This window comes from Pleurodeles waltl, chromosome 6 (genome assembly GCF_031143425.1).
Source record: "Pleurodeles waltl isolate 20211129_DDA chromosome 6, aPleWal1.hap1.20221129, whole genome shotgun sequence".
In the NCBI taxonomy this organism is placed as follows: Eukaryota; Metazoa; Chordata; class Amphibia; order Caudata; family Salamandridae; genus Pleurodeles; species Pleurodeles waltl.
In genome coordinates, this window is record NC_090445.1 from 366,127,083 (window position 1) to 366,152,325 (window position 25,243).

The window sequence follows — 25,243 nt, forward strand, 5'->3', positions numbered from 1 at the left end:
TTGATACCAAACTTCCCAGTTTTCAGTGTAGCCATTATGGTGCTGTGGAGTTCGTGTTTGACAGACTCCCAGACCATATACTCTTATGGCTACCCTGCACTTACAATGTCTAAGGTTTTGTTTAGACACTGTAGGGGTACCATGCTCATGCACTGGTACCCTCACCTATGGTATAGTGCACCCTGCCTTAGGGCTGTAAGGCCTGCTAGAGGGGTGGCTTACCTATACTGCATAGGCAGTGAGAGGCTGGCATGGCACCCTGAGGGGAGTGCCATGTCGACTTACTCGTTTTGTCCTCACTAGCACACACAAGCTGGCAAGCAGTGTGTCTGTGCTGAGTGAGAGGTCTCCAGGGTGGCATAAGACATGCTGCAGCCCTTAGAGACCTTCCTTGGCATCAGGGCCCTTGGTACTAGAAGTACCAGTTACAAGGGACTTCTCTGGATGCCAGGGTCTGCCAATTGTGGATACAAAAGTACAGGTTAGGGAAAGAACACTGGTGCTGGGGCCTGGTTAGCAGGCCTCAGCACACTTTCAATTGTAAACATAGCATCAGCAAAGGCAAAAAGTCAGGGGGCAACCATGCCCAGGAGGCATTTCCTTACACACAGGAAATACCTAAGGTTTGTATTCAAAGGAATACATTACCAATTCAAGGTACTGCCTTTCGGATTAACAACCGCACCAAGAGTCTTTACCAAATGTCTAGCGGTAGTCGCTGCACACATAAGAAGGCAGCAAATACATGTGTTCCCATATTTGGACGACTGGCTAATCAAGGCCCATTCGTTCATACAGTGCTCAAATCACACAAATCAGATCATACAAACCCTCTTCAAACTCGGGTTCACCGTCAATTTCACAAAATCTAAAATTCTGCCACGCAAGGTACAACAATACCTGGGAGCCATAATAGACACATCAAAGGGAGTAGCCACTCCAAGTCCACAAAGAATTCAAAATTTCAACACCATCATACAACGCATGTATCCAACACAAAAGATACAGGCAAAGATGGTATTACAACTCCTAGGCATGATGTCATCATGCATAGCCATTGTCCCAAACGCAAGACTGCACATGAGGCCCTTACAACAATGCCTAGCATCACAGTGGTCTCAAGCACAGGGTCACCTTCTAGATCTGGTGTTAATAGACCGCCAAACTTACCTCTCGCTTCTGTGGTGGAACAACATAAATTTAAACAAGGGGCGGCCTTTCCAAGACCCAGTGCCACAATACGTAATAACAGATGCTTCCATGACAGGGTGGGGAGCACACCTCGATCAACACAGCATACAAGGACAATGGAACGTACATCAAACAAAACTGCATATCAATCACCTAGAACTTCTAGCAGTTTTTCAAGCACTAAAAGCTTTCCAACCAATAATAGTTCACAAATACATTCTCGTCAAAACAGACAACATGACAACAATGTATTATCTAAACAAGCAGGGAGGGACGCACTCCACGCAGTTAAGCCTGCTAGCACAAAAAATTTGGCATTGGGCAATTCACAACCAAATTCGCCTAATTGCACAGTTTATACCAGGGATACAAAATCAACTCGCAGACAATCTCTCTCGAGATCACCAACAGGTCCACGAATGGGAAATTCACCCCCAAATTCTGAACACTTATTTCAAACTCTGGGGAACACCTCCGATAGACTTGTTTGCGACAAGGGAGAACACAAAATGCCAAAACTTCGCATCCAGGTACCCACACAAACAATCCCAAGGCAATGCCCTATGGATGAACTGGTCAGGGATATTTGCTTACGCTTTTCCTCCTCTCCCTCTCCTTCCTTACCTGGTAAACCAACTCAGTCAAAGCAAACTCACTCATATTGATAGCACCAACTTGGGCAAGGCAACCCTGGTACACAACGCTGCTAGACCTATCAGTGGTACCCTGCATCAAATTGCCCAACAGGCCAAATCTGTTGACACAGCACAACCAAAAGATCAGACACCCTGATCCAGCATCGCTGAATCTAGCAATCTGGCTCCTGAAATCCTAGAATTCGGGCACTTACAACTTACCCAAGAATGTATGGAAGTCATAAAACAAGCAAGAAGGCCATCCACCAGGCACTGCTATGCAAGTAAATGGAAGAGGTTTGTTTGCTACTGCCATATTAATCAAATACAACCATTACACACAACTCCAGAACATGTAGTGGGTTACTTGCTTCACTTACAAAAATCTAACCTAGCTTTCTCTTCCATTAAGATTCACCTTGCAGCAATATCTGCATACCTGCAGACTACCTATTCAACTTCCCTATATAAAATACCAGTCATTAAAGCATTCATGGAGGGCCTTAGGAGAATTATACCACCAAGAACACTACCTGTTCCTTCATGGAACCTAAATGTTGTCCTAACTAGACTTATGGGTCCACCTTTTGAACCCATGCACTCCTGCGACATACAGTTCCTAACCTGGAAGGTGGCATTTCTCATCGCCATTACTTCCCTGAGAAGAGTAAGCGAGATTCAGGCGTTCACTATACAGGAACCTTTTATACAACTACACAAAAATAAAGACGTCCTAAGGACCAATCCTAAATTTTTGCCAAAGGTTATTTCACCGTTCCATCTAAATCAAACAGTGGAACTTCCAGTGTTCTTTCCACAGCCAGATACCGTAGCTGAAAGGGCACTACATACATTAGATGTCAAAAGAGCATTGATGTATTACATTGACAGAACAAAGAACATCAGAAAGACTAAACAACTCTTTATTGCATTTCAAAAACCTCATGCAGGAAACCCAATTTCAAAACAAGGTATAGCCAGATGGATAGTTAAATGCATCCAAATCTGCTACCTTAAAGCTAAACGACAGCTGCCCATTACACCAAGGGCACACTCAACCAGAAAGAAAGGTGCTACCATGGCCTTTCTAGGAAACATCCCAATGCAAGAAATCTGTAAGGCAGCCACATGGTCTACGCCTCACACATTCACCAAGCACTACTGTGTAGACGTGTTATCCGCACAACAAGCCACAGTAGGTCAAGCCGTATTAAGGACATTATTTCAAACTACTTCCACTCCTACAGGCTGATCCACCGCTTTTGGGGAAATAACTGCTTACTAGTCTATGCAGAACATGCGTATCTACAGCGACAGATGCCATCGAACTGAAAATGTCACTTACCCAGTGTACATCTGTTCGTGGCATCAGTCGCAGTAGATTCGCATGTGCCCACCCGCCTCCCCGGGAGCCTGTAGCAGTTTGGAAGTTACCTTCAATTATTTATATATGTATCATCTCAACCTTAAATAGGTGCATACTTAGTCACTCCATTGCATGGGCACTATTACTACAATTCAACTCCTACCTCACCCTCTGCGGGGAAAAACAATCGAAGATGGAGTCGACGCCCATGCGCAATGGAGACAAAAGGAGGAGTCACTCGGTCCCGTGACTCGAAAGACTTCTTCGAAGAAAAACAACTTGTAACACTCCGGCCCAACACCAGATGGCGAGCTATTGCAGAACATGCGAATCTACTGCGACTGATGCCACGAACAGATGTACACTGGGTAAGTGACATTTTCATTCTTTGCCATTCCGTTGATCTGATCTGAAGATGCAATGTATTTTGTAATGATTTACAACATTAAGGGGGTCATTTTGACCCCGGCTGTACATGATAATGTGATTACGATCCCCAACCCCCCATACACGCACACACTGGCTGACACGCCCCACGCATGTACACACTCACTCACACTGGCAGACATGCATTTATTCTCGCTCACATCTGTACACATTCACACTGACATGCAGACACGCTGTAGGAAGTTGGCTCTGAATATACTACCCCAATGCACAGAGTCCAAGGGTTCCCCTTAGAGGTTGATAGTGGCAAAAATAGATCATTCTAATGCTCTATTTTGTGGTAGTGTGGTCGAGCAGTAGGCTTATCAGAGCATTTGTTTTACACACGCACAGGCAATAAATGAGGAACACACACTCAGACTTACTCCAGGCCAATCGTTTTTATATAGAAAAATCTTTTCTTTGTTTATTTTAGAACCACAAGATTAAAGTTAAGTACATTAAATGCAAGGTACTTCACACAGGTAAGTATAGAACTTAGTTAAAATGGCAAGAAGCTATTTTAAAAGTGGACATAGTGCAAAAATCTACAGTTCCTGGGGGAGGTAAGTTTGGTTAGGTTTTGCAGGTATGTAAAGCACTTACACAGTCAGTCTCCTGGACATAGGCAGCCCACCGTTGGGGGTTCAAGGCAACCCCAAAGTCACCTCACCAGAAACACAGGGCCGGTCAGGTGCAGAGGTCAAAGGAGGGCTCAAAGCACATAGGGGCCTATGGAGAACAGGGGTGCTCCAGGCCCGGTCTGCTGGCAGGTAAGTACCTGCCTCTTCGGGGAGCAGACCAGGGGGGGTTTGTAGAGCACTGGGTGGGGGGAGGAGGGCAAACAGGCACACACAACACACCCTCAGCGGAACAGGGGGGCGGCCGGGTACAGTGTGTAAGGTAGGCGTCGGGTTTGCCACAGGAAGCAATGGAGGTACCCGGCGGTCACTTGGGAGATGCAAGCAGGGCACGGGGGCTTCTTGGGCCAGCCACCAAGTGGGCTAGGATGAGGGCCGCCTGCTGGTCACTCCTACACTGGTGGGTGGTTCCTCCCAGTCCCGGGGGCTGCAGGTGCAGTGCTTGGTCCAGGTGTCGGGTTCCTTGTTACCTGGCAATCGTGGTCAGGGGGAGCCTCTGGATCCCCTCTGCAGGCGTCACTGTAGGGGTGCGGGGGTGGGGGTGTCGACTCAGGTTACTCACGTCGTCGCAGTCGCCTGGGAGTCCTCTCTGCAGTGTTAGTTCTCTGGAGTTCGAGCCGGGGGTGTCGGGTGCAGAGTGTGAAGTCTCGTGCTTCCGGCGGGAAGGGAGAGTTCTTTTTAAGTTGTTTTAAAGTTGCAAAAATGTTGCAGTTGGTGAACAGTGCCGCTGTTCTCGGGAGTTTCTTGGTCCTTCGGGTTCAGGGCAGTCCTCTGAGTCCTCAGAGGTCGCTGGTCCCTGTTGGATGCGTTGCTGTGCAGGTTCTTTGAGTCTGGGGACACGCCGATAGGGCTGGGTCCAAGTCACTTGTTGTTTCCGTCGTCTCTTCGGGGCTTTCAGGTCAGCTGTCCTTCTTTGTGTAGGTTGCAGGAATCTAATTTCCTTGGTTCAGGGTCGCCCCTAAATACTAAATTTAGGGGTGTGGTTAGGTCTGGGGGGCAGTAGCCAGTGGCTACTGTCCTGGAGAGTGTCTACACCCTCCTTGTGCCTCCTCGCTGAGGGGAGGGGGGTCACATCCCTATTCCTATTGGGGAAATCCTCCAATCTCAATATGGAGGATTTCTAAAGGCAGGGGTCACCTCAGCCCAGGACACCTTAGAGGCGGTCCTGACCGGTAGGTGACTCCTCCTTGTTCTTCTCATTATATCCTCCAGCCTTGCTGCCAAAAGTGGGGTCAGTGGCCGGAGGGGCGGGCATCTCCACTAGCAGGGATGCCCTGGGGTGCTGTAACAAAAGGCATGAGCCTTTGAGGCTCACCACCAGGTGTTACAGTTCCTGCAGGGGGAGATGAGAAGCGCCTCCACCCAGTACAGGCTTTGTTCCTGGCCACAAAGTGACAAAGGCACTCACCCCATGTGGCCAGAAACTCGTCTGGTTGTGGTAGGCTGACAGAAACTGGTCAGCCTTAGCACTAGGAGTCAGACTGGTATTCAGTGGACATCTCTAAGATGCCCTCTGGGTGTATTTTACAATACATCCCACACTGGCATCAGTGTGCATTTATTGTAATGAGAAGTTTGATACCAAACTTCCCAGATTTCAGTGTAGCCATTATGGAACGGTGGAGTTCGTGTTTGACAAACTCCCAGACCATATACTCTTTATGGCTACCCTGTACTTACAATATCTAAAGTTTTGCTTAGACACTGTAGGGGCATAGTGCTCATGCACGTATTTCCTTGTCTGTGGTATAGTGCACCCTGCCTTAGGGCTGTAAGGCCTGCTAGAGGGGTGACTTACCTATGCCACAGGCAGTGAGAGGTGGGCATGGCACTCTGAGGGGAGTGCCATGTCGACTTACTCATTTTCTACCCACCAGCACACACTACCACAAAATGGAGTATTAAAATTATCTACCTTTGCCACTATCTTACCTCTAAGGGGAACCCTTGGACTCTGTGCACACTATTTCTTACTTTGAAATAGTATATAAAGAGCCAACTTCCTACATTGGTGGATCAGCAGTGGCGTTTAGGACTTTGCATTTGCTGAACTATTCAGCCAGTACCTGATCACACGACTAAATTAAAAAATTGTCATTAGAAAGTGATTGTTGCAATTTGGGCTATTTTTCTACATTTTTAAAAGTCCTGCCAGGGCCTTGTGTAAGTCCCTGTTAGCATTTCTTTTAGAGTTTAAAAGTTTTGTAAATGTTTGGATTAAGTTCTAGAGAGAGTTTTAGATCCTTAAAAAGTATCCCAACTTTTAGAAAAATAATGTCTAGCACAGAAGAGATGGTGGTGGAACTCAACCTCACCCCTTACCTGCATCTAAGGATGTCAGAGTTAAGGACTCTCTGTAAAATACGTTTCCCAACTCTGGACTCTGTGCACACTATTTCTTACTTTGAAATAGTAGATCCAGATCCAACTTCCTACACCGCCATTCTCATAATGTGGGCCTATGTGTGTATATTCTAAAGGTGAAATGCTTTACCTTTGTGTCAGTTTAGCCAGCCATCAACTTTCGGATTTAACAGCCTTTGTAACCTGTGCTGCTTTCCAGACTTTTCCATATGTGGAGGAAGTATGTTTGTTATAACCCACCCAAATACATTCCTATTTTTGAAAGACCCAGAAGCCTGTGCCCAATTGTGGAGACTTAATGCTACTATCCAAGTTTATCGACTTTGGCTTTTATGATGATAAACATTGAGATTAATAATATAGATGCCTAAGAGTTCTGATAAATACTTAGTGTAATTGGCGAAATTGTTGAAATATTGTGATTTGTTGCTGTATGTTAACTGCTACAATGTCTTCTTGACTGTTTATCTGATTATTTGGTCTGCTGCCCATCATACTCTTTCCGGTTGCCTGCCAGGTCTTTCCATCCCAGTGCCTCGCGGGCGCAAAGGCAAGAAGATGAAATCCCAAAACAACTTTGATGTCCATAAGGCCGACTGGATACGCAAGTACAACCCAGACTCAATCTTCCAAGATGAGGGTTATAAGAAGCACCTCAAACACCAGTGCAATAAGTAAGTTCAACACCTGCTTAGACTGTAGTCTGTGAATCAAGGGCTGGATATCTTTTCAAGCACAGGTGCAGCAAGGGAAGGCCACGTAACTACTTCAGTTGATGCAAAAATTTGACATCTTTCACCCAGGTTCTGTACTCTATAAGCTCGGTTACATAAGTGATAGAATAGATATCTGCATATGCTTTGGTGCTACAATAGAGAGCCACAAATCTGCTCAAGAACCAGTGTAGCATGTGAAAGCTGAATATATGAAAGTATGACTTAATCTACTTGCATTTGTAATGAGTGGCCTTTAGTGTTGCACAGAAGACACGTGCTTTTTATGGGTGAGCGCAAAGTGCTCCGTCCATTCTGTAATCTCTCGTTGGGCTTGAAACCACGCCCATGCCACGTCAGTCACTTACATTGGTTCGTGTGCTTGCCCTTTAAAATCTGTGTGCTTTCATTTGGGAAAGGCATGCATATGTTTTGCCTTTTCTGGTGTTTAGGCCACCTACACAGCACCGGTAAAGTACAAAAAACATACGAGGCTCGATGTTTTCAGCCTGGAGTCCGGACTACTTTATCTGTTTTTTTTCCACGCAGCGCGATCGTGCTGCATTTTACATAGCGTGATCGCGCTGCGTTTTTTTTTTGTTGCTTTACAACGCTAATAGCTCTAACAAATGCGAGACCCGTTGCATTGAAAATGCCTGTTTAGTTTAGCACTCTCCGAAGAGACAGCCACGTGATCTGCAGCAAGTGGCGTGCAAGTGATCTTAGACATAAAACAGGAAATTTTGTGAATTCTTTGAACTGCCTCACCTCACAAGTAAAGGAGTCCTGTTTCAGTTTTCAAAGAGAACTTTAACTTTGAAAAATGAGCCTATTGAGTAAGGCAAAGGTTTAGACCTGGCAGGTGTTTCTAGTGTTGCAAAATGAAGTTGAGAACGTCTGGTGGTCTTAATCTGAGTTTGGTTGTCAGGTGTCTGCAAGCATTTCTTAAACTCGGTTGTATGCATTTGGCTAGCCAGATACTATCCCTGTGTTTTTTGTGGCATAAGAATATTACCATTTGCTTACTAAGGACCACTGCTGTGATAGAGAGCATGGACCGTTGATATTTTATAACTCAATCTTAATCTTTGAAAATTTACAGGGTACTACTTCGTGTCCGGATGCTCTATTATCTGAGGCAGGAGGTCATTGGAAATCAAGCCATGCGTGTTTTGGGGGGAACTGATGCCAGGTATGGTCACTTTTTTGTTTTTTTAACCTTTACATATCTGTTTTCTTGTAACTGCACCCTTATCTAGCCGAATCTGTTCCATTCCTTACATTCAGAGCAGTAATCAATGTACCAGCCCATTAATTGATTAGAAAAGCCCCATACTACTTCAAATTAGACCTGATCTAAATGATATAGAAACATTCCTGTGGAATAGAAAGATGTATTTCCCTCATCTTTGCTGCATCTTGTACGATATGATCAGTCAGAAACAAGAAAAAACAGGCAGTAGACTGCCTTAGATCACCTTTTCACTATTGGAGGAGTATGGGAGCTGTTATGTATTGTTATACTAGTATTCTGTTTATTGCATCACTTTCTTCCTTCTGTAATCCCTGCAGAGCAATTGACATTTGGTTACCAGAGGTGGATCCTTTGGAGGTGCCAACAGGCTGGTGGGACACGGAGGCTGACAAGTCTTTGCTTCTTGGAGTCTTTAAGCATGGTATGTTGATTGACTCTTACTCTATAGACATTGAAATTGTAATATCAAAAATATAGCACCTTTTATACAGTGTTTTAAAGGCATTTCATTAAGGTAGAATCTTTTATGGTAGTTTATAAGAGACATTTTGTTCTTTTAGATCATAAGGCCAGACAAAGCACGCCATTTGCATTGCTTCTATATTGGTAATGCAATCAGTGGGTCCCTTCATATTTCTCCAGTGGAGAAACATAGTAAGGAAGTTTAGAAAAGTGCCTCTTTTGACATGCAACCCACCCACCTACCCTAAGTGAAGGCCGCTGAGGGCTGCAGCATGAATTGTACGATCCCACGGACCCTCTCACTAAGTGCACACAGTGCTGCTTTTGTAGGCTACGTGTCTTGGTGCAGAACTAAAATGAAAACACAACCCTCTAGCAAGCCTTCCAGCCCCAAAGGCAGGGTTCATTTTATTGCATGTGAGGACATACTTGCGTGAGCAGATATGCTCCTGTTATGTCTTTGTCGATTCTCAGACATAGTAAGTGAACAGGCAAGCCATTTTAAGTACATGTGCTGGACACTGGTCATTAAGAGTTCCCCAGCTACACGATGGTTGCACAGAAATATAGGGATGTTTGGTATGTCTCATATTAATAAACCCTCACTGAATCCAGTGATGGATTTATTAATACTTGCACTCAGAGGGTGCCTTAGAGGTGACCCCTGAAAACCTACCAATTCCTACACGGACTGGTCAAAACCAGTGCAGCCACCTTAGACAGAGTTCTGACCCCCCTTAGGTGAGAGTCAACACTCTTGAGGGCTCAGAACAAAGGCCTGCTCTGGGAAGAGTTGTGACCTCCTCTCCCAGGCAGGACGGACATTCCAGGGTGGGGAGTTTCAAGGCATTGCTGCCTTTATAATGCGACCCAGGTCTCACCAGATAGTGGAGATGACCAGTCCTCCTGTCCTGACCCCACTTTTGGTGGCCTCGCAGGCGGGAAAATTAGTTAATTTAGGCGGGGTGCCCACTTCATGCCAGTCCCACCCCTAAGGTGGACGAGCTGAAGTGGATACTCCTTTTAAACTCCTCCATCTTGTTTGAAGGAGTTAGCCCACTAGGGTTATGCCCCTTTCCCAGCAGAAGTGGTCATAAAAAGGGTGTAGTCACTCTAAAGGTGGTCAGCCCATTGGCTACTGCATGGCACTCGTGTACGCTCCTAAATTGAGTTTTTAGAGGGCACCCCTGAACCCAAGTACTCAGATTCCTGACGAGCTAAGAAGAGTCAGACACTACAGAGTCTCACCAGCAGAGAAGACTGCAGACATCACCTGACTTGGCCTCAGCCCTACCGGCCTGTCTGCAGCCCTCGACAAACCTGTGCTAAAAGATGACTTGTCCTGCAGCCCAGCGACCTCCAAAGCTTTGGGAGGACTGCCTGCCTTTGACAAAAATCAAGATCTCCCGAGAACAGCGGGACCTATTCAAGAAGAAACTGACTTTAAAAGAAAAGGACTTTGCCCTGAGGAACCCCGAAACCGCCTCGGGACCCACCTCTGTACCAGATGCCCACAGCCAGAGCCCAGGTGGGCCACCGGTCCTGTGAAGATTTCCCAGCAATTTTTTTTGTCAAGTCCACCGTGGGCAGACCCCTGCCGGGACTCTCCCTCAAAGCTTGCCGCATCAAACCAAAGACTCCCCTGGGCCTTGGGGAGGTGGACCATCAGTGTCCCTACGTCCCCTAGCATCAGTACTTACCTGGGCAGCTGTTGGTTTTCTTTATTAAGGCTCCTGGCACAAGCCTGCAGCCTTATTCCAAAACTGATCCCCGCACCTCCCCATTGACTTGCATTAAGCACCCGATGCTGTGTTGGCACTCTGCACCCGGCCGCCCCTGTGCCGTTGGGGGGTGTAAGTTTGGTGCTGCCCTGTGCCTCCCCGTTCTTACCTCAACCCCAGCAGATCGACCCTCAGCGCTGCTTTACTCACCCGTGAGCAGCGCATCCTTGGTTAACCTCAATGTCCATTGGTTAACATTCGGCACCCAACTTCAAATTTGACGTCTGCACCCAGCGGCCCCTGTGCTGCTGTGGGTGCACTTTTGGTACTGATTTGAACCTTGCCTGATGTTGATCCAGAACCTTAAAGATTGGATTTATAAGTTGTGTACTTGCCTGCAAAACTGCATTCTTTTTTTCCTCCCATTGGTTAACATGGCTGAACTGAAAAATTGCAGTGTGTTGAATTTTGAAATGGCACAGTATTCTGATGGATACAACTACCTGTGGATTCCTCACCTAATGAATACTCCCATGGCGCCAGCATTCGACGGAAATCTTCTTACTAGTCTCTGCACGTCGACGTCACTCTAGCCCACGCGACGCCGTCTGACGTCATACAGGCAATAAGAGGTCCTCGACGACGTGCAGATGTCAGTTCCCTTTTTTCCGTGCATTCGAAACGGTTATCTTCGAGGGAGCAACTGTTACTTTTGTGGTTACAGTGTATTTTTGCTGCGTAGTCTTTCGCTGTGGTAATAATGTCGCAGAGAAAGTCTGGATTCAAGCCTTGTCGTGAGTGTGGAGGCAAGATGTCGGTGACTGATCCTCATTCCGATTGCCTTTGGTGTTTGAGCTCCGACCACGACGTCTCGACTTGTGATTCATGCCAGCACATGAATCCAAAGGCCCTCAAGGAACGTGAGGCGAAGCTGTTTATGGCGAAATCGAAGGAGAAGCATCACAAGAAGTCTTCTTCTCCAAGACATCGGCGTCATCGAGACTCCCGGCGCCGTAGAGAATCTCGGCGTCATTCGAAGGAGACTCGTTCCAGGTCTTCGGATCGGCGGCGAAGGACATGGGAGATCAGTCCCACGGTTACGCCGCATCCTTCGACGCCGTTGCCCTCTCCGGCGTCTCCAACTTCACCTGGACAGGCGTCGGTGATTGAGGTATTGGAGCCTCAGGTGTTTTCTCCGGCATTGCAGACGTCGAGGCCGGCGTCGGGGTCGCCTCCGAGACAGGCACCCCAGTATCCGGCTTTTCCCACCCCTGGAGCCGATAGTTCCGCATTCTTGAATGCAATGTATGCCATCTTCCAACAGATGGCTCCAGGGGGTGCTCCGGCTGGGCCTTTGGCCTTTTCATTGGGTGATCCTGCGCCTCTTCGGCCGGCACCCTTTATGCCCTTTCTCCCTTTTGGGAACGTGGGCTCGGCGCCAGTGTCGGCGCCGGTGGCCGCTCCGGTGGCTTCAGAGGGATTGGCCCCGGGGATTTCCATCCCGTCGACGTCGGGATTTCGGCCTGTGACTCCGGTGGGTCCATCTGCTTCGACTGCTCTTTCGTCGGCGCCGAAGTTACCTGTGGCGCCGGACGCGGCGTCGGTGGCTTCTGAAGATCGGCGACGATCTTCGACTTCGGCGGAGGCATTGTCGACTCCGCGTATTGAACAACGGCTTCATTCGAGGAGACGTGCTCTCCGTGTATTAGAGGAGCAGGAGTACCAACGAGCCCTGGAGGAAGGAGAGCTAGAGGACTCGGGTGATGGGCTGCGTGGTCTGGAGTCGGCCAGTGGGCTGGACACTTCCCCTGAGTGGGATCTTTCGTCCCCGGGAGAATACACTGAGGAGGCGGCTTCCTTTCATGCAGTGGTATGGAAGGCAGCTAGTTTTTTGGACCTGCCTTTGCCGGTGGTGGAGGCTAAACAAAACCTCCTAACAGAGGTGCTACATCCGGCCTCAGCTGCGGCGGAGCCTCTTTTGCCATTTAATGACGCTCTGCTGGATCCGGTGTTAGAGGTGTGGAAGAGGCCGGCATCTTCCCCAGCAGTTCACAGAGCCGTGGCCAGGAGGTATCGGGCGGCTCAGACTGACCCTGGTTTTCTGTCTAGGCACCCTACGCCGGAGAGCTTGGTGGTGCAGGCCTCCTGTTCATCCAAGTCAGCGCCTGGTTCTTTCCCGACGGTGCCTGGGGACAGAGATTCAAAGAAACTAGAGGCGAAGTCCAAGAAGATTTTTTCGTCCTGCAGTCTGGCGTTGAAGGCCACCAACGCAACCTGTATCCTGGGGAGGTATATTCATGCTCTGATGGATGACATTTCCTCATCATTTACAGAGCTTCCCCAGGGTCTTTTGGATGTTGTTTCAAATGCCCAGTGTAAAGAAATGGCTCCCTGTTGCAGTTACCCCCCACTTTTTGCCTGATACTGATGCTGACTTGACTGAGAAGTGTGCTGGGACCCTGCTAACCAGGCCCCAGCACCAGTGTTCCTTCACCTAAAATGTACCATTGTATCCACAATTGGCACACCCTGGCATTCAGATAAGTCCCTTGTAACTGGTACTTCTAGTACCAAGGGCCCTGATACCAAGGAAGGTCTCTAAGGGCTGCAGCATGTCTTATGCCACCCTGGAGACCTCTCACTCAGCACAGACACACTGCTTGCCAGCTTGTGTGTGCTAGTGAGGACAAAACGAGTAGGTCGACATGGCACTCCCCTCAGGGTGCCATGCCAGCCTCTCACTGCCTATGCAGTATAGGTAAGACACCCCTCTAGCAGGCCTTACAGCCCTAAGGCAGGGTGCACTATACCATAGGTGAGGGTACCAGTGCATGAGCATGGTACCCCTACAGTGTCTAAACAAAACCTTAGACATTGTAAGTGCAGGGTAGCCATAAGAGTATATGGTCTGGGAGTCTGTCAAACACGAACTCCACAGCACCATAATGGCTACACTGAAAACTGGGAAGTTTGGTATCAAACTTCTCAGCACAATAAATGCACACTGATGCCAGTGTACATTTTATTGTAAAATACACCACAGAGGGCACCTTAGAGGTGCCCCCTGAAACTTAACCGACTGTCTGTGTAGGCTGACTAGTTCCAGCAGCCTGCCACACCAGAGACATGTTGCTGGCCCCATGGGGAGAGTGCCTTTGTCACTCTGAGGCCAGTAAAAAAGCCTGCACTGGGTGGAGATGCTAACACCTCCCCCAGGCAGGAGCTGTAACACCTGGCGGTGAGCCTCAAAGGCTCACCCCTTTGTCACAGCCCAGCAGGGCACTCCAGCTTAGTGGAGTTGCCCGCCCCCTCCGGCCACGGCCCCCACTTTTGGCGGCAAGGCTGGAGGGAACAAAGAAAGCAACAAGGAGGAGTCACTGGCCAGTCAGGACAGCCCCTAAGGTGTCCTGAGCTGAGGTGACTCTGACTTTTAGAAATCCTCCATCTTGCAGATGGAGGATTCCCCCAATAGGGTTAGGATTGTGACCCCCTCCCCTTGGGAGGAGGCACAAAGAGGGTGTACCCACCCTCAGGGCTAGTAGCCATTGGCTACTAACCCCCCAGACCTAAACACGCCCTTAAATTTAGTATTTAAGGGCTACCCTGAACCCTAGAAAATCAGATTCCTGCAACTACAAGAAGAAGGACTGCCTAGCTGAAAACCCCTGCAGAGGAAGACCAGAAGACGACAACTGCCTTGGCTCCAGAAACTCACCGGCCTGTCTCCTGCCTTCCAAAGATCCTGCTCCAGCGACGCCTTCCAAAGGGACCAGCGACCTCGACATCCTCTGAGGACTGCCCCTGCTTCGAAAAGACAAGAAACTCCTGAGGACAGCGGACCTGCTCCAAGAAAAGCTGCAACTTTGTTTCCAGCAGCTTTAAAGAACCCTGCAAGCTCCCCGCAAGAAGCGTGAGACTTGCAACACTGCACCCGGCGACCCCGACTCGGCTGGTGGAGATCCAACACCTCAGGAGGGACCCCAGGACTACTCTGATACTGTGAGTACCAAAACCTGTCCCCCCTGAGTTCCCACAGCGCCGCCTGCAGAGGGAATCCCGAGGCTTCCCCTGACCGCGACTCTTTGACTCCAAAGTCCCGACGCCTGGGAGAGACCCTGCACCCGCAGTCCCCAGGACCTGAAGGACCGGACTTTCACTGGAGAAGTGACCCCCAGGAGTCCCTCTCCCTTGCCCAAGTGGAGGTTTCCCCGAGGAATCCCCCCCTTGCCTGCCTGCAGCGCTGAAGAGATCCCGAGATCTCTCATAGACTAACATTGCGAACCCGACGCTTGTTTCTACACTGCACCCGGCCGCCCCCGCGCCGCTGAGGGTGAAATTTCTGTGTGGGCTTGTGTCCCCCCCGGTGCCCTACAAAACCCCCCTGGTCTGCCCTCCGAAGACGCGGGTACTTACCTGCAAGCAGACCGGAACCGGGGCACCCCCTTCTCTCCATTCTAGCCTATGTGTTTTGGGCACCACTTTGAACTCTGCACCTGACCGGCCCTGAGCTGCTGGTGTGGTGACTTTGGGGTTGCTCTGAACCCCCAACGGTGGGCTACCTTGGACCAAGAACTAAGCCCTGTAAGTGTCTTACTTACCTGGTTAACCTAACAAATACTTACCTCCCCTAGGAACTGTGAAAATTGCACTAAGTGTCCACTTTTAAAACAGCTATTTGTGAATAACTTGAAAAGTATACATGCAATTTTGATGATTTGAAGTTCCTAAAGTACTTACCTGCAATACCTTTCGAATGAGATATTACATGTAGAATTTGAACCTGTGGTTCCTAAAATAAACTAAGAAAAGATATTTTTCTATAACAAAACCTATTGGCTGGATTTGTCTCTGAGTGTGTGTACCTGTAGGAAGTTGGCTCTGTATGTGCTATTTCAAAGTAAGGAATAGCATGCACAGAGTCCAAGGGTTCCCCTTAGAGGTAAAGTAGTGGTAAAAATAGATAATACTAATGCTCTATTTTGTGGTAGTGTGGTCGAGCAGTAGGCTTATCCAAGGAGTAGTGTTAAGCATTTGTTGTACATACACAAGACAATAAATGAGGTCCACACACTCAGAGACAAATCCAGCCAATAGGTTTTTATATAGAAAAATATATTTTCTTAGTTTATTTTAAGAACCACAGGTTCAAATTCTACATGTAATATCTCATTCGAAAGGTATTGCAGGTAAGTACTTTAGGAACTTCAAATCATAAAAATTGCATGTATACTTTACAAGTTATTGACAAATAGCTGTTTTAAAAGTGGACACTTAGTGCAATTTTCACAGTTCCTGGGGGAGGTAAGTTTTTGTTAGTTTTACCAGGTAAGTAAGACACTTACAGGGTTCAGTTCTTGGTCCAAGGTAGCCCACCGTTGGGGGTTCAGAGCAACCCCAAAGTCACCACACCAGCAGCTCAGGGCCGGTCAGGTGCAGAGTTCAAAGTGGTGCCCAAAACACATAGGCTAGAATGGAGAGAAGGGGGTGCCCCGGTTCCGGTCTGCTTGCAGGTAAGTACCCGCGTCTTCGGAGGGCAGACCAGAGGGGTTTTGTAGGGCACCGGGGGGGACACAAGTCCACACAGAAATTTCACCCTCAGCAGCGCGGGGGCGGCCGGGTGCAGTGTAGAAACAAGCGTCGGGTTTTCAATGTTAGTCTATGAGAGATCTCGGGATCTCTTCAGCGCTGCAGGCAGGCAAGGGGGGGATTCCTCGGGGAAACCTCCACTTGGGCAAGGGAGAGGGACTCCTGGGGGTCACTTCTCCAGTGAAAGTCCGGTCCTTCAGGTCCTGGGGGCTGCGGGTGCAGGGTCTCTCCCAGGCGTCGGGACTTTAGGTTCAAAGAGTCGCGGTCAGGGGAAGCCTCGGGATTCCCTCTGCAGGCGGCGCTGTGGGGGCTCAGGGGGGACAGGTTTTGGTACTCACAGTATCAGAGTAGTCCTGGGGTCCCTCCTGAGGTGTTGGATCGCCACCAGCCGAGTCGGGGTCGCCGGGTGCAGTGTTGCAAGTCTCACGCTTCTTGCGGGGAGCTTGCAGGGTTCTTTAAAGCTGCTGGAAACGAAGTTGCAGCTTTTCTTGGAGCAGGTCCGCTGTCCTCGGGAGTTAATTGTCTTTTCGAAGCAGGGGCAGTCCTCCGAGGATGTCGAGGTCGCTGGTCCCTTTGGAAGGCGTCGCTGGAGCAGGATCTTTGGAAGGCAGGAGACAGGCCGGTGAGTTTCTGGAGCCAAGGCAGTTGTCGTCTTCTGGTCTTCCTCTGCAGGGGTTTTCAGCTAGGCAGTCCTTCTTCTTGTAGTTGCAGGAATCTAATTTTCTAGGGTTCAGGGTAGCCCTTAAATACTAAATTTAAGGGCGTGTTTAGGTCTGGGGGGTTAGTAGCCAATGGCTACTAGCCCTGAGGGTGGGTACACCCTCTTTGTGCCTCCTCCCAAGGGGAGGGGGTCACAATCCTAACCCTATTGGGGGAATCCTCCATCTGCAAGATGGAGGATTTCTAAAAGTCAGAGTCACCTCAGCTCAGGACACCTTAGGGGCTGTCCTGACTGGCCAGTGACTCCTCCTTGTTTTTCTCATTATTTTCTCCGGCCTTGCCGCCGAAAGTGGGGCCTGGCCGGAGGGGGCGGGCAACTCCACTAGCTGGAGTGTCCTGCTGGGTTGGCACAAAGGAGGTGAGCCTTTGAGGCTCACCGCCAGGTGTGACAATTCCTGCCTGGGGGAGGTGTTAGCATCTCCACCCAGTGCAGGCTTTGTTACTGGCCTCAGAGTGACAAAGGCACTCTCCCCATGGGGCCAGCAACATGTCTCGGTTTGTGGCAGGCTGCTAAAACTAGTCAGCCTACACAGATAGTCGGTTAAGTTTCAGGGGGCACCTCTAAGGTGCCCTCTGGGGTGTACTTTACAATAAAATGTACACTGGCATCAGTGTGCATTTATTGTGCTGAGAAGTTTGATACCAAACTTCCCAGTTTTCAGTGTAGCCATTATGGTGCTGTGGAGTTCGTGTAAAACAGACTCCCAGACCATATACTCTTATGGCTACCCTGCACTTACAATGTCTAAGGTTTTGCTTAGACACTGTAGGGGCACAGTGCTCATGCACTGGTACCCTCACCTATGGTATAGTGCACCCTGCCTTAGGGCTGTAAGGCCTGCTAGAGGGGTGTCTTACCTATACTGCATAGGCAGTGAGAGGCTGGCATGGCACCCTGAGGGGAGTGCCATGTCGACTTACTCATTTTGTTCTCACCAGCACACACAGGCTTGTAAGCAGTGTGTCTGTGCTGAGTGAGGGGTCTCTAGGGTGGCATAAGACATGCTGCAGCCCTTAGAGACCTTTCTTGGCATCAGGGCCCTTGGTACTAGAAGTACCAGTTACAAGAGACTTATCTGAATGCCAGGGTGTGCCAATTGTGGATACAATGGTACATTTTAGGTGAAGGAACACTGGTGCTGGGGCCTGGTTAGCAGGGTCCCAGCACACTTCTCAGTCAAGTCAGCATCAGTATCAGGCAAAAAGTGGGGGGGTAACTGCAACATGGAGCCATTTCTTTACACAAGCCCCCCCCAGCCCACAGGCCAGGAGACTCAGCCAACGCTGGAAGAGTCTTCCTAGTCTGTCAGGCGAGGAAGAGTAGAGGAAATGGCTGGTTTGTTGCAGGGCCTACTCTGCCTTACATCCTCCTGTTCAGGTCATTCCCTCTGGGGAACTGACCCACTTCCACAGTGATAGGACCTAGTCTGAACTGCCTCTTGTCTGTGCTTTTTATGTCTTCACCCATTCTCTCTATTTTGAGGTCAGAGGTATCCACCTCTGCTAATCTTATCTTAGCCAAGGTCACCCCTAGCTTACCCAAAGAGGTTACCCAGAGCTGGAGTAACCCCACCATGACCAACAGGGTCAGGGGGCCTAACTTGTTATTTGGCATGGGGTCAGACCACCATGCCAAGGATAGTGCAGCCATAAAGGCTAACACCCAGCAGAGGCCACTGACAGCTGTCAGTGCCCAGAACCACACCTTTAGCTCTTCACCTAAAAGGGAAGGGGCTAAGTTACAGGCTTCTTTGGGTTCAGGTTGCCTGTCTGCTGTATTGGAGTGGGGGGTTACCACATCTTGTAGTGAACACCCTTCTTCCACTCTTTCTTCTGTTAGCTGAGGAGCCACCCACTCAGGTTTAACAGTTGCCTGACTAGCCAGGACTTCTTGTGGGTCAGGTTGGACTTTATCAGGGCCATTTTTGGAGTTCTCCCCTACTGGAGCAGAATCTCCCTGGCTTGCTGTAACCTTGGCTAAAGGTTGTCCACCCTTCCTACTCTGTTTTCTTTTCTTCTTCTTCTGGGGCCTGCTTGCATTTACTGCAGAGGCAGGACTTCCAGAAACCTTGGGAGAGGACTGGCACTGGACCAGTTCCTCTCTTGAGCTCTGACTAACCTCTGGGTAGTCATTTCCAAGGAGACAATCAAGGGGGAGGTCTGTACTGACTACTACCCTTCTCCAGCTAAGAGTGCCACCCACTTCTATGGGCACTAAAGCCACAGGCCTCTTAGTGACCCTGTCTAGGCTAACTCTTACCCTGGCAGTCTCACCTGGGATGTACTGGTTCGAGAGCACCAGCCTGTCATGCACAATAGTGTGACTGGCACAAGTGTCTCTCAGGGCAGTGGTTGGGATTCCATTCACCAGTAGGTGGTGGAAGTGTCTACTTCCCTCTGGAATCTCCAACTCACCTGTTGGGCCCTGTTTCCAGTTGAAGGCTATGAAGACCTCCTCATCTGAGGAGTCATCTCCCATGGCTACACTGGTTACCCCTGGAATTTTGTTCTGGGGTTTGTTTTTGGGACAAGAAGTGTCCTTGGTGTGGTGCCCAAACTGTTTACAGTTGTGGCACCATGCCTTAGTGGCATCCCAGTTCTTACCCTGGTACCCACCTTTGTTTTGGGTTGTGTCTTGGGGCCCACCCACCTGTTCTGGTTTTTGGGGGCCTACAGAGGACTCTTTTTCTTTGTTTCTAGTGTCACCCACTTTCTCCTGGGGAGTTTTTGTAACCCCTTTCTTTTGGTCACCCCCAGTGGAAGTTTTGGTTACCCTAGTCTTGACCCAGTGGTCTGCCTTCTTTCCCAATTCTTGGGGAGAAATTGGACCTAGGTCTACCAGATACTGATGCAACTTTTCATTGAAGCAGTTACTTAAAATGTGTTCTTTCATAAACAAATTATAAAGCCCAACATAGTTACACACTTCATTTCCAGTTAACCAACCATCTAGTGTTTTTACTGAGTAGTCTACAAAATCAACCCAGGTCTGACTCGAGGATTTTTGAGCACCCCTGAATCTAATTCTATACTCCTCAGTGGAGAATCCAAAGCCCTCAATCAGGGTACCCTTCATGAGGTCATAAGATTCTGCATCTTTTCCAGAGAGTGTGAGGAGTCTATCCCTACACTTTCCAGTGAACATTTCCCAAAGGAGAGCACCCCAGTGAGATCTGTTTACTTTTCTGGTTACACAAGCCCTCTCAAAAGCTGTGAACCATTTGGTGATGTCATCACCATCTTCATATTTTGTTACAATCCCTTTGGGGATTTTTAGGATGTCAGGAGAATCTCTGACCCTATTTAAGTTGCTGCCACCATCGATGGGACCTAGGCCCATCTCTTTTCTTTCCCTTTCTATGGCTAGGAGCTGCTTTTCCAAAGCCAATCTTTTGACCATCCTGGCTAACAGGGGGTCATCTTCACTGGAGTTATCCTCAGTGATTTCAGAGGTGTTGGTCTCTCCTGTGAGGGAACCAGCATCTCTGACTATTATTTTTGGAGTCAGGGTTTGAGGGACCCTGTTCTCCCTAGATAGGACTGGTAGGGGGGAATTTTCCTCCAAGTCACTATCCTCTTCCTCTGAGTTGCTACCCTCAGAGGGGTTGGCCTTTTCAAACTCTGCCAAAAGCTCCTGGAGCTGTATTTTGGTAGGTTTGGGGCCCATTGTTATTTTCTTTATTTTACAGAGTGACCTTAGCTCCCTCATCTTAAGATGGAGGTAAGGTGTGGTGTCGAGTTCCACCACAGTCACATCTGTGCTAGACATTTTGCTTCTAAAAGTTGGAATACTTTTTAAGAATCTACAACTGGTTCTAGAATCTAATTCAAACTTTTACAAACTTTTAAACTCTAAAAGAAATGCTAAACAGGATCTAACACAAGGCCCTAGCAGGTCTTTTAAGAATTTAGAAAACTTTTCAAATTGCAAAAATCAATTTCTAATGACAATTTTGGAATTTGTCGTGTGATCAGGTATTGGCTGAGTAGTCCAGCAAATGCAAAGTCTTGTACCCCACCGCTGATCCACCAATGTAGGAAGTTGGCTCTGTATGTGCTATTTCAAAGTAAGGAATAGCATGCACAGAGTCCAAGGGTTCCCCTTAGAGGTAAAGTAGTGGTAAAAATAGATAATACTAATGCTCTATTTTGTGGTAGTGTGGTCGAGCAGTAGGCTTATCCAAGGAGTAGTGTTAAGCATTTGTTGTACATACACAAGACAATAAATGAGGTCCACACACTCAGAGACAAATCCAGCCAATAGGTTTTTATATAGAAAAATATATTTTCTTAGTTTATTTTAAGAACCACAGGTTCAAATTCTACATGTAATATCTCATTCGAAAGGTATTGCAGGTAAGTACTTTAGGAACTTTGAATCATTTCAATTGCATGTATACTTTTCAAGTTATTCACAAATAGCTATTTTAAAAGTGGACACAGTGCAATTTTCACAGTTCCTGGGGGAGGTAAGTTTTTGTTAGTTTTACCAGGTAAGTAAGACACTTACAGGGTTCAGTTCTTGGTCCAAGGTAGCCCACCGTTGGGGGTTCAGAGCAACCCCAAAGTCACCACACCAGCAGCTCAGGGCCGGTCAGGTGCAGAGTTCAAAGTGGTGCCCAAAACACATAGGCTAGAATGGAGAGAAGGGGGTGCCCCGGTTCCGGTCTGCTTGCAGGTAAGTACCCGCGTCTTCGGAGGGCAGACCAGAGGGGTTTTGTAGGGCACCGGGGGGGACACAAGTCCACACAGAAATTTCACCCTCAGCAGCGCGGGGGCGGCCGGGTGCAGTGTAGAAACAAGCGTCGGGTTTTCAATGTTAGTCTATGAGAGATCTCGGGATCTCTTCAGCGCTGCAGGCAGGCAAGGGGGGGATTCCTCGGGGAAACCTCCACTTGGGCAAGGGAGAGGGACTCCTGGGGGTCACTTCTCCAGTGAAAGTCCGGTCCTTCAGGTCCTGGGGGCTGCGGGTGCAGGGTCTCTCCCAGGCGTCGGGACTTTAGGTTCAAAGAGTCGCGGTCAGGGGAAGCCTCGGGATTCCCTCTGCAGGCGGCGCTGTGGGGGCTCAGGGGGGACAGGTTTTGGTACTCACAGTATCAGAGTAGTCCTGGGGTCCCTCCTGAGGTGTTGGATCGCCACCAGCCGAGTCGGGGTCGCCGGGTGCAGTGTTGCAAGTCTCACGCTTCTTGCGGGGAGCTTGCAGGGTTCTTTAAAGCTGCTGGAAACGAAGTTGCAGCTTTTCTTGGAGCAGGTCCGCTGTCCTCGGGAGTTTCTTGTCTTTTCGAAGCAGGGGCAGTCCTCCGAGGATGTCGAGGTCGCTGGTCCCTTTGGAAGGCGTCGCTGGAGCAGGATCTTTGGAAGGCAGGAGACAGGCCGGTGAGTTTCTGGAGCCAAGGCAGTTGTCGTCTTCTGGTCTTCCTCTGCAGGGGTTTTCAGCTAGGCAGTCCTTCTTCTTGTAGTTGCAGGAATCTAATTTTCTAGGGTTCAGGGTAGCCCTTAAATACTAAATTTAAGGGCGTGTTTAGGTCTGGGGGGTTAGTAGCCAATGGCTACTAGCCCTGAGGGTGGGTACACCCTCTTTGTGCCTCCTCCCAAGGGGAGGGGGTCACAATCCTAACCCTATTGGGGGAATCCTCCATCTGCAAGATGGAGGATTTCTAAAAGTCAGAGTCACCTCAGCTCAGGACACCTTAGGGGCTGTCCTGACTGGCCAGTGACTCCTCCTTGTTTTTCTCATTATTTTCTCCGGCCTTGCCGCCGAAAGTGGGGCCTGGCCGGAGGGGGCGGGCAACTCCACTAGCTGGAGTGTCCTGCTGGGTTGGCACAAAGGAGGTGAGCCTTTGAGGCTCACCGCCAGGTGTGACAATTCCTGCCTGGGGGAGGTGTTAGCATCTCCACCCAGTGCAGGCTTTGTTACTGGCCTCAGAGTGACAAAGGCACTCTCCCCATGGGGCCAGCAACATGTCTCGGTTTGTGGCAGGCTGCTAAAACTAGTCAGCCTACACAGATAGTCGGTTAAGTTTCAGGGGGCACCTCTAAGGTGCCCTCTGGGGTGTACTTTACAATAAAATGTACACTGGCATCAGTGTGCATTTATTGTGCTGAGAAGTTTGATACCAAACTTCCCAGTTTTCAGTGTAGCCATTATGGTGCTGTGGAGTTCGTGTAAAACAGACTCCCAGACCATATACTCTTATGGCTACCCTGCACTTACAATGTCTAAGGTTTTGCTTAGACACTGTAGGGGCACAGTGCTCATGCACTGGTACCCTCACCTATGGTATAGTGCACCCTGCCTTAGGGCTGTAAGGCCTGCTAGAGGGGTGTCTTACCTATACTGCATAGGCAGTGAGAGGCTGGCATGGCACCCTGAGGGGAGTGCCATGTCGACTTACTCATTTTGTTCTCACCAGCACACACAGGCTTGTAAGCAGTGTGTCTGTGCTGAGTGAGGGGTCTCTAGGGTGGCATAAGACATGCTGCAGCCCTTAGAGACCTTTCTTGGCATCAGGGCCCTTGGTACTAGAAGTACCAGTTACAAGAGACTTATCTGAATGCCAGGGTGTGCCAATTGTGGATACAATGGTACATTTTAGGTGAAGGAACACTGGTGCTGGGGCCTGGTTAGCAGGGTCCCAGCACACTTCTCAGTCAAGTCAGCATCAGTATCAGGCAAAAAGTGGGGGGGTAACTGCAACATGGAGCCATTTCTTTACAGTACCTCATTTATTGTCTATGTGTATGTACAACAAATGCTTAACACTACTCCTTGGATAAGCCTACTGCTCGACCACACTACCACAAAATAGAGCATTAGTATTATCTATTTTTGCCACTATCTTACCTCTAAGGGGAACCCTTGGACTCTGTGCATACTATTCCTTACTTTGAAATAGTGCATACAGAGCCAACTTCCTACACCCAGGCTGCTGCGACCCAGATTATCCAGACGGGACTGGATACGACCGACTCGGTAGCCAGAGCAATGGGCACAACTGTGGTGGCAAGGAGACAGGCCTGGCTCCGTAACTCGGGCTTTTCTGCGGATGTACAGTCTACATTGTTGGATCTCCCGTTTGATGGGGACAAACTGTTTGGAGCCAAGGCTGATTCGGCCTTGGAACGTTTTAAGGAGAGCAGGGCCACGGCTAAGTCGTTAGGGCTCCAAGCTCCTTCTTCCACGGCCTCTTCCAGATTTTTCAGGAGGTTTCGTGGATTTGGGCGTGGCTCTTCCTCCTCTTCCTTTCGGGGAAGATATCAGCAACCTGCCTCTTCCCATCCCTATAGATCTTTTAGGGGGAGAGGTAGGGTCCGCACCAGAGGAGCCTCTCAGCAGCACTCTGCCTCTTCCTCATCCTCTGGCGGGGTGCAGCAGGGGAAGCAGCCTTAGGCTTCCACCATTTCCCACTAACTCCTCTCCTGTAGGGGGAAGACTACAGCATTTTCTCACCAAATGGAAGACTGTTACAACGGACACTTGGGTTCTCAGTATTGTGGGAAAAGGCTACACCCTTCCCTTTCGGGAGTTCCCGCCCCTCATCCCGCCCCGCCCTTCTTATTGTTCAGAAGAACACCTCCTGTTGCTAGAACAGGAGGTACAAGCCCTCCTTTCAAAGGGCGCGGTGGAGTTGGTCCCAGAGCAGGAAAGGGGTCGAGGATGTTACTCAAGGTATTTCCTGATTCCCAAGAAGGATGGTTGTTTGAGACCAATCCTGGACCTGAGGATCTTGAATTGGTTCCTCAAGCAGGAAAAGTTCAAGATGCTGACCCTAGCACAGGTGCTTTTGGCGTTGAACAAGGAAGACTGGATGGTGTCTGTCGACTTGCAGGATGCTTACTTTCATATCCCGATACTCAAGTCACACAGGAAGTATCTCCGGTTTGTGGTGGGATCGCAGCACTATCCGTTTGCGGTCCTTCCGTTTGGTCTTACTTCAGCACCTCCAGTCTTCACGAAGGTGATGTCGGTGGTTGCGGCAGAACTCAGAAGGAAGGGGATAGCAGTATTCCCTTACTTGGACGACTGGTTGATCAAAGCCAAGTCCCCGGAGCTTGTGTCGCATCATCTGCAGTCAACAACCCAGTTGTTGTTCGACCTGGGTTTTTCGGTGAACGAGCCCAAATCTCACCTAGAGCCCTCTCAGCGCCTCCTGTTCATAGGGG

General features: G+C 49.1%; 1 protein-coding gene across 6 annotated transcripts in view; it reads left to right on the forward strand.

Annotated features, from left to right (window-relative positions):
• Positions 1 to 25,243, forward strand: part of CHD8 (chromodomain helicase DNA binding protein 8) — a 1,013,809-nt gene that overhangs the window by 422,295 nt on the left and 566,271 nt on the right. For all 6 annotated transcript variants that reach the window (XM_069238270.1, XM_069238269.1, XM_069238274.1 and 3 more), the window contains exons 23-25: positions 7,141 to 7,297; positions 8,439 to 8,528; positions 8,909 to 9,012. In XM_069238270.1, coding sequence (XP_069094371.1) covers positions 7,141 to 7,297; positions 8,439 to 8,528; positions 8,909 to 9,012 — 351 coding nt within the window. The remainder of the gene's footprint in view (positions 1 to 7,140; positions 7,298 to 8,438; positions 8,529 to 8,908; positions 9,013 to 25,243) is intronic.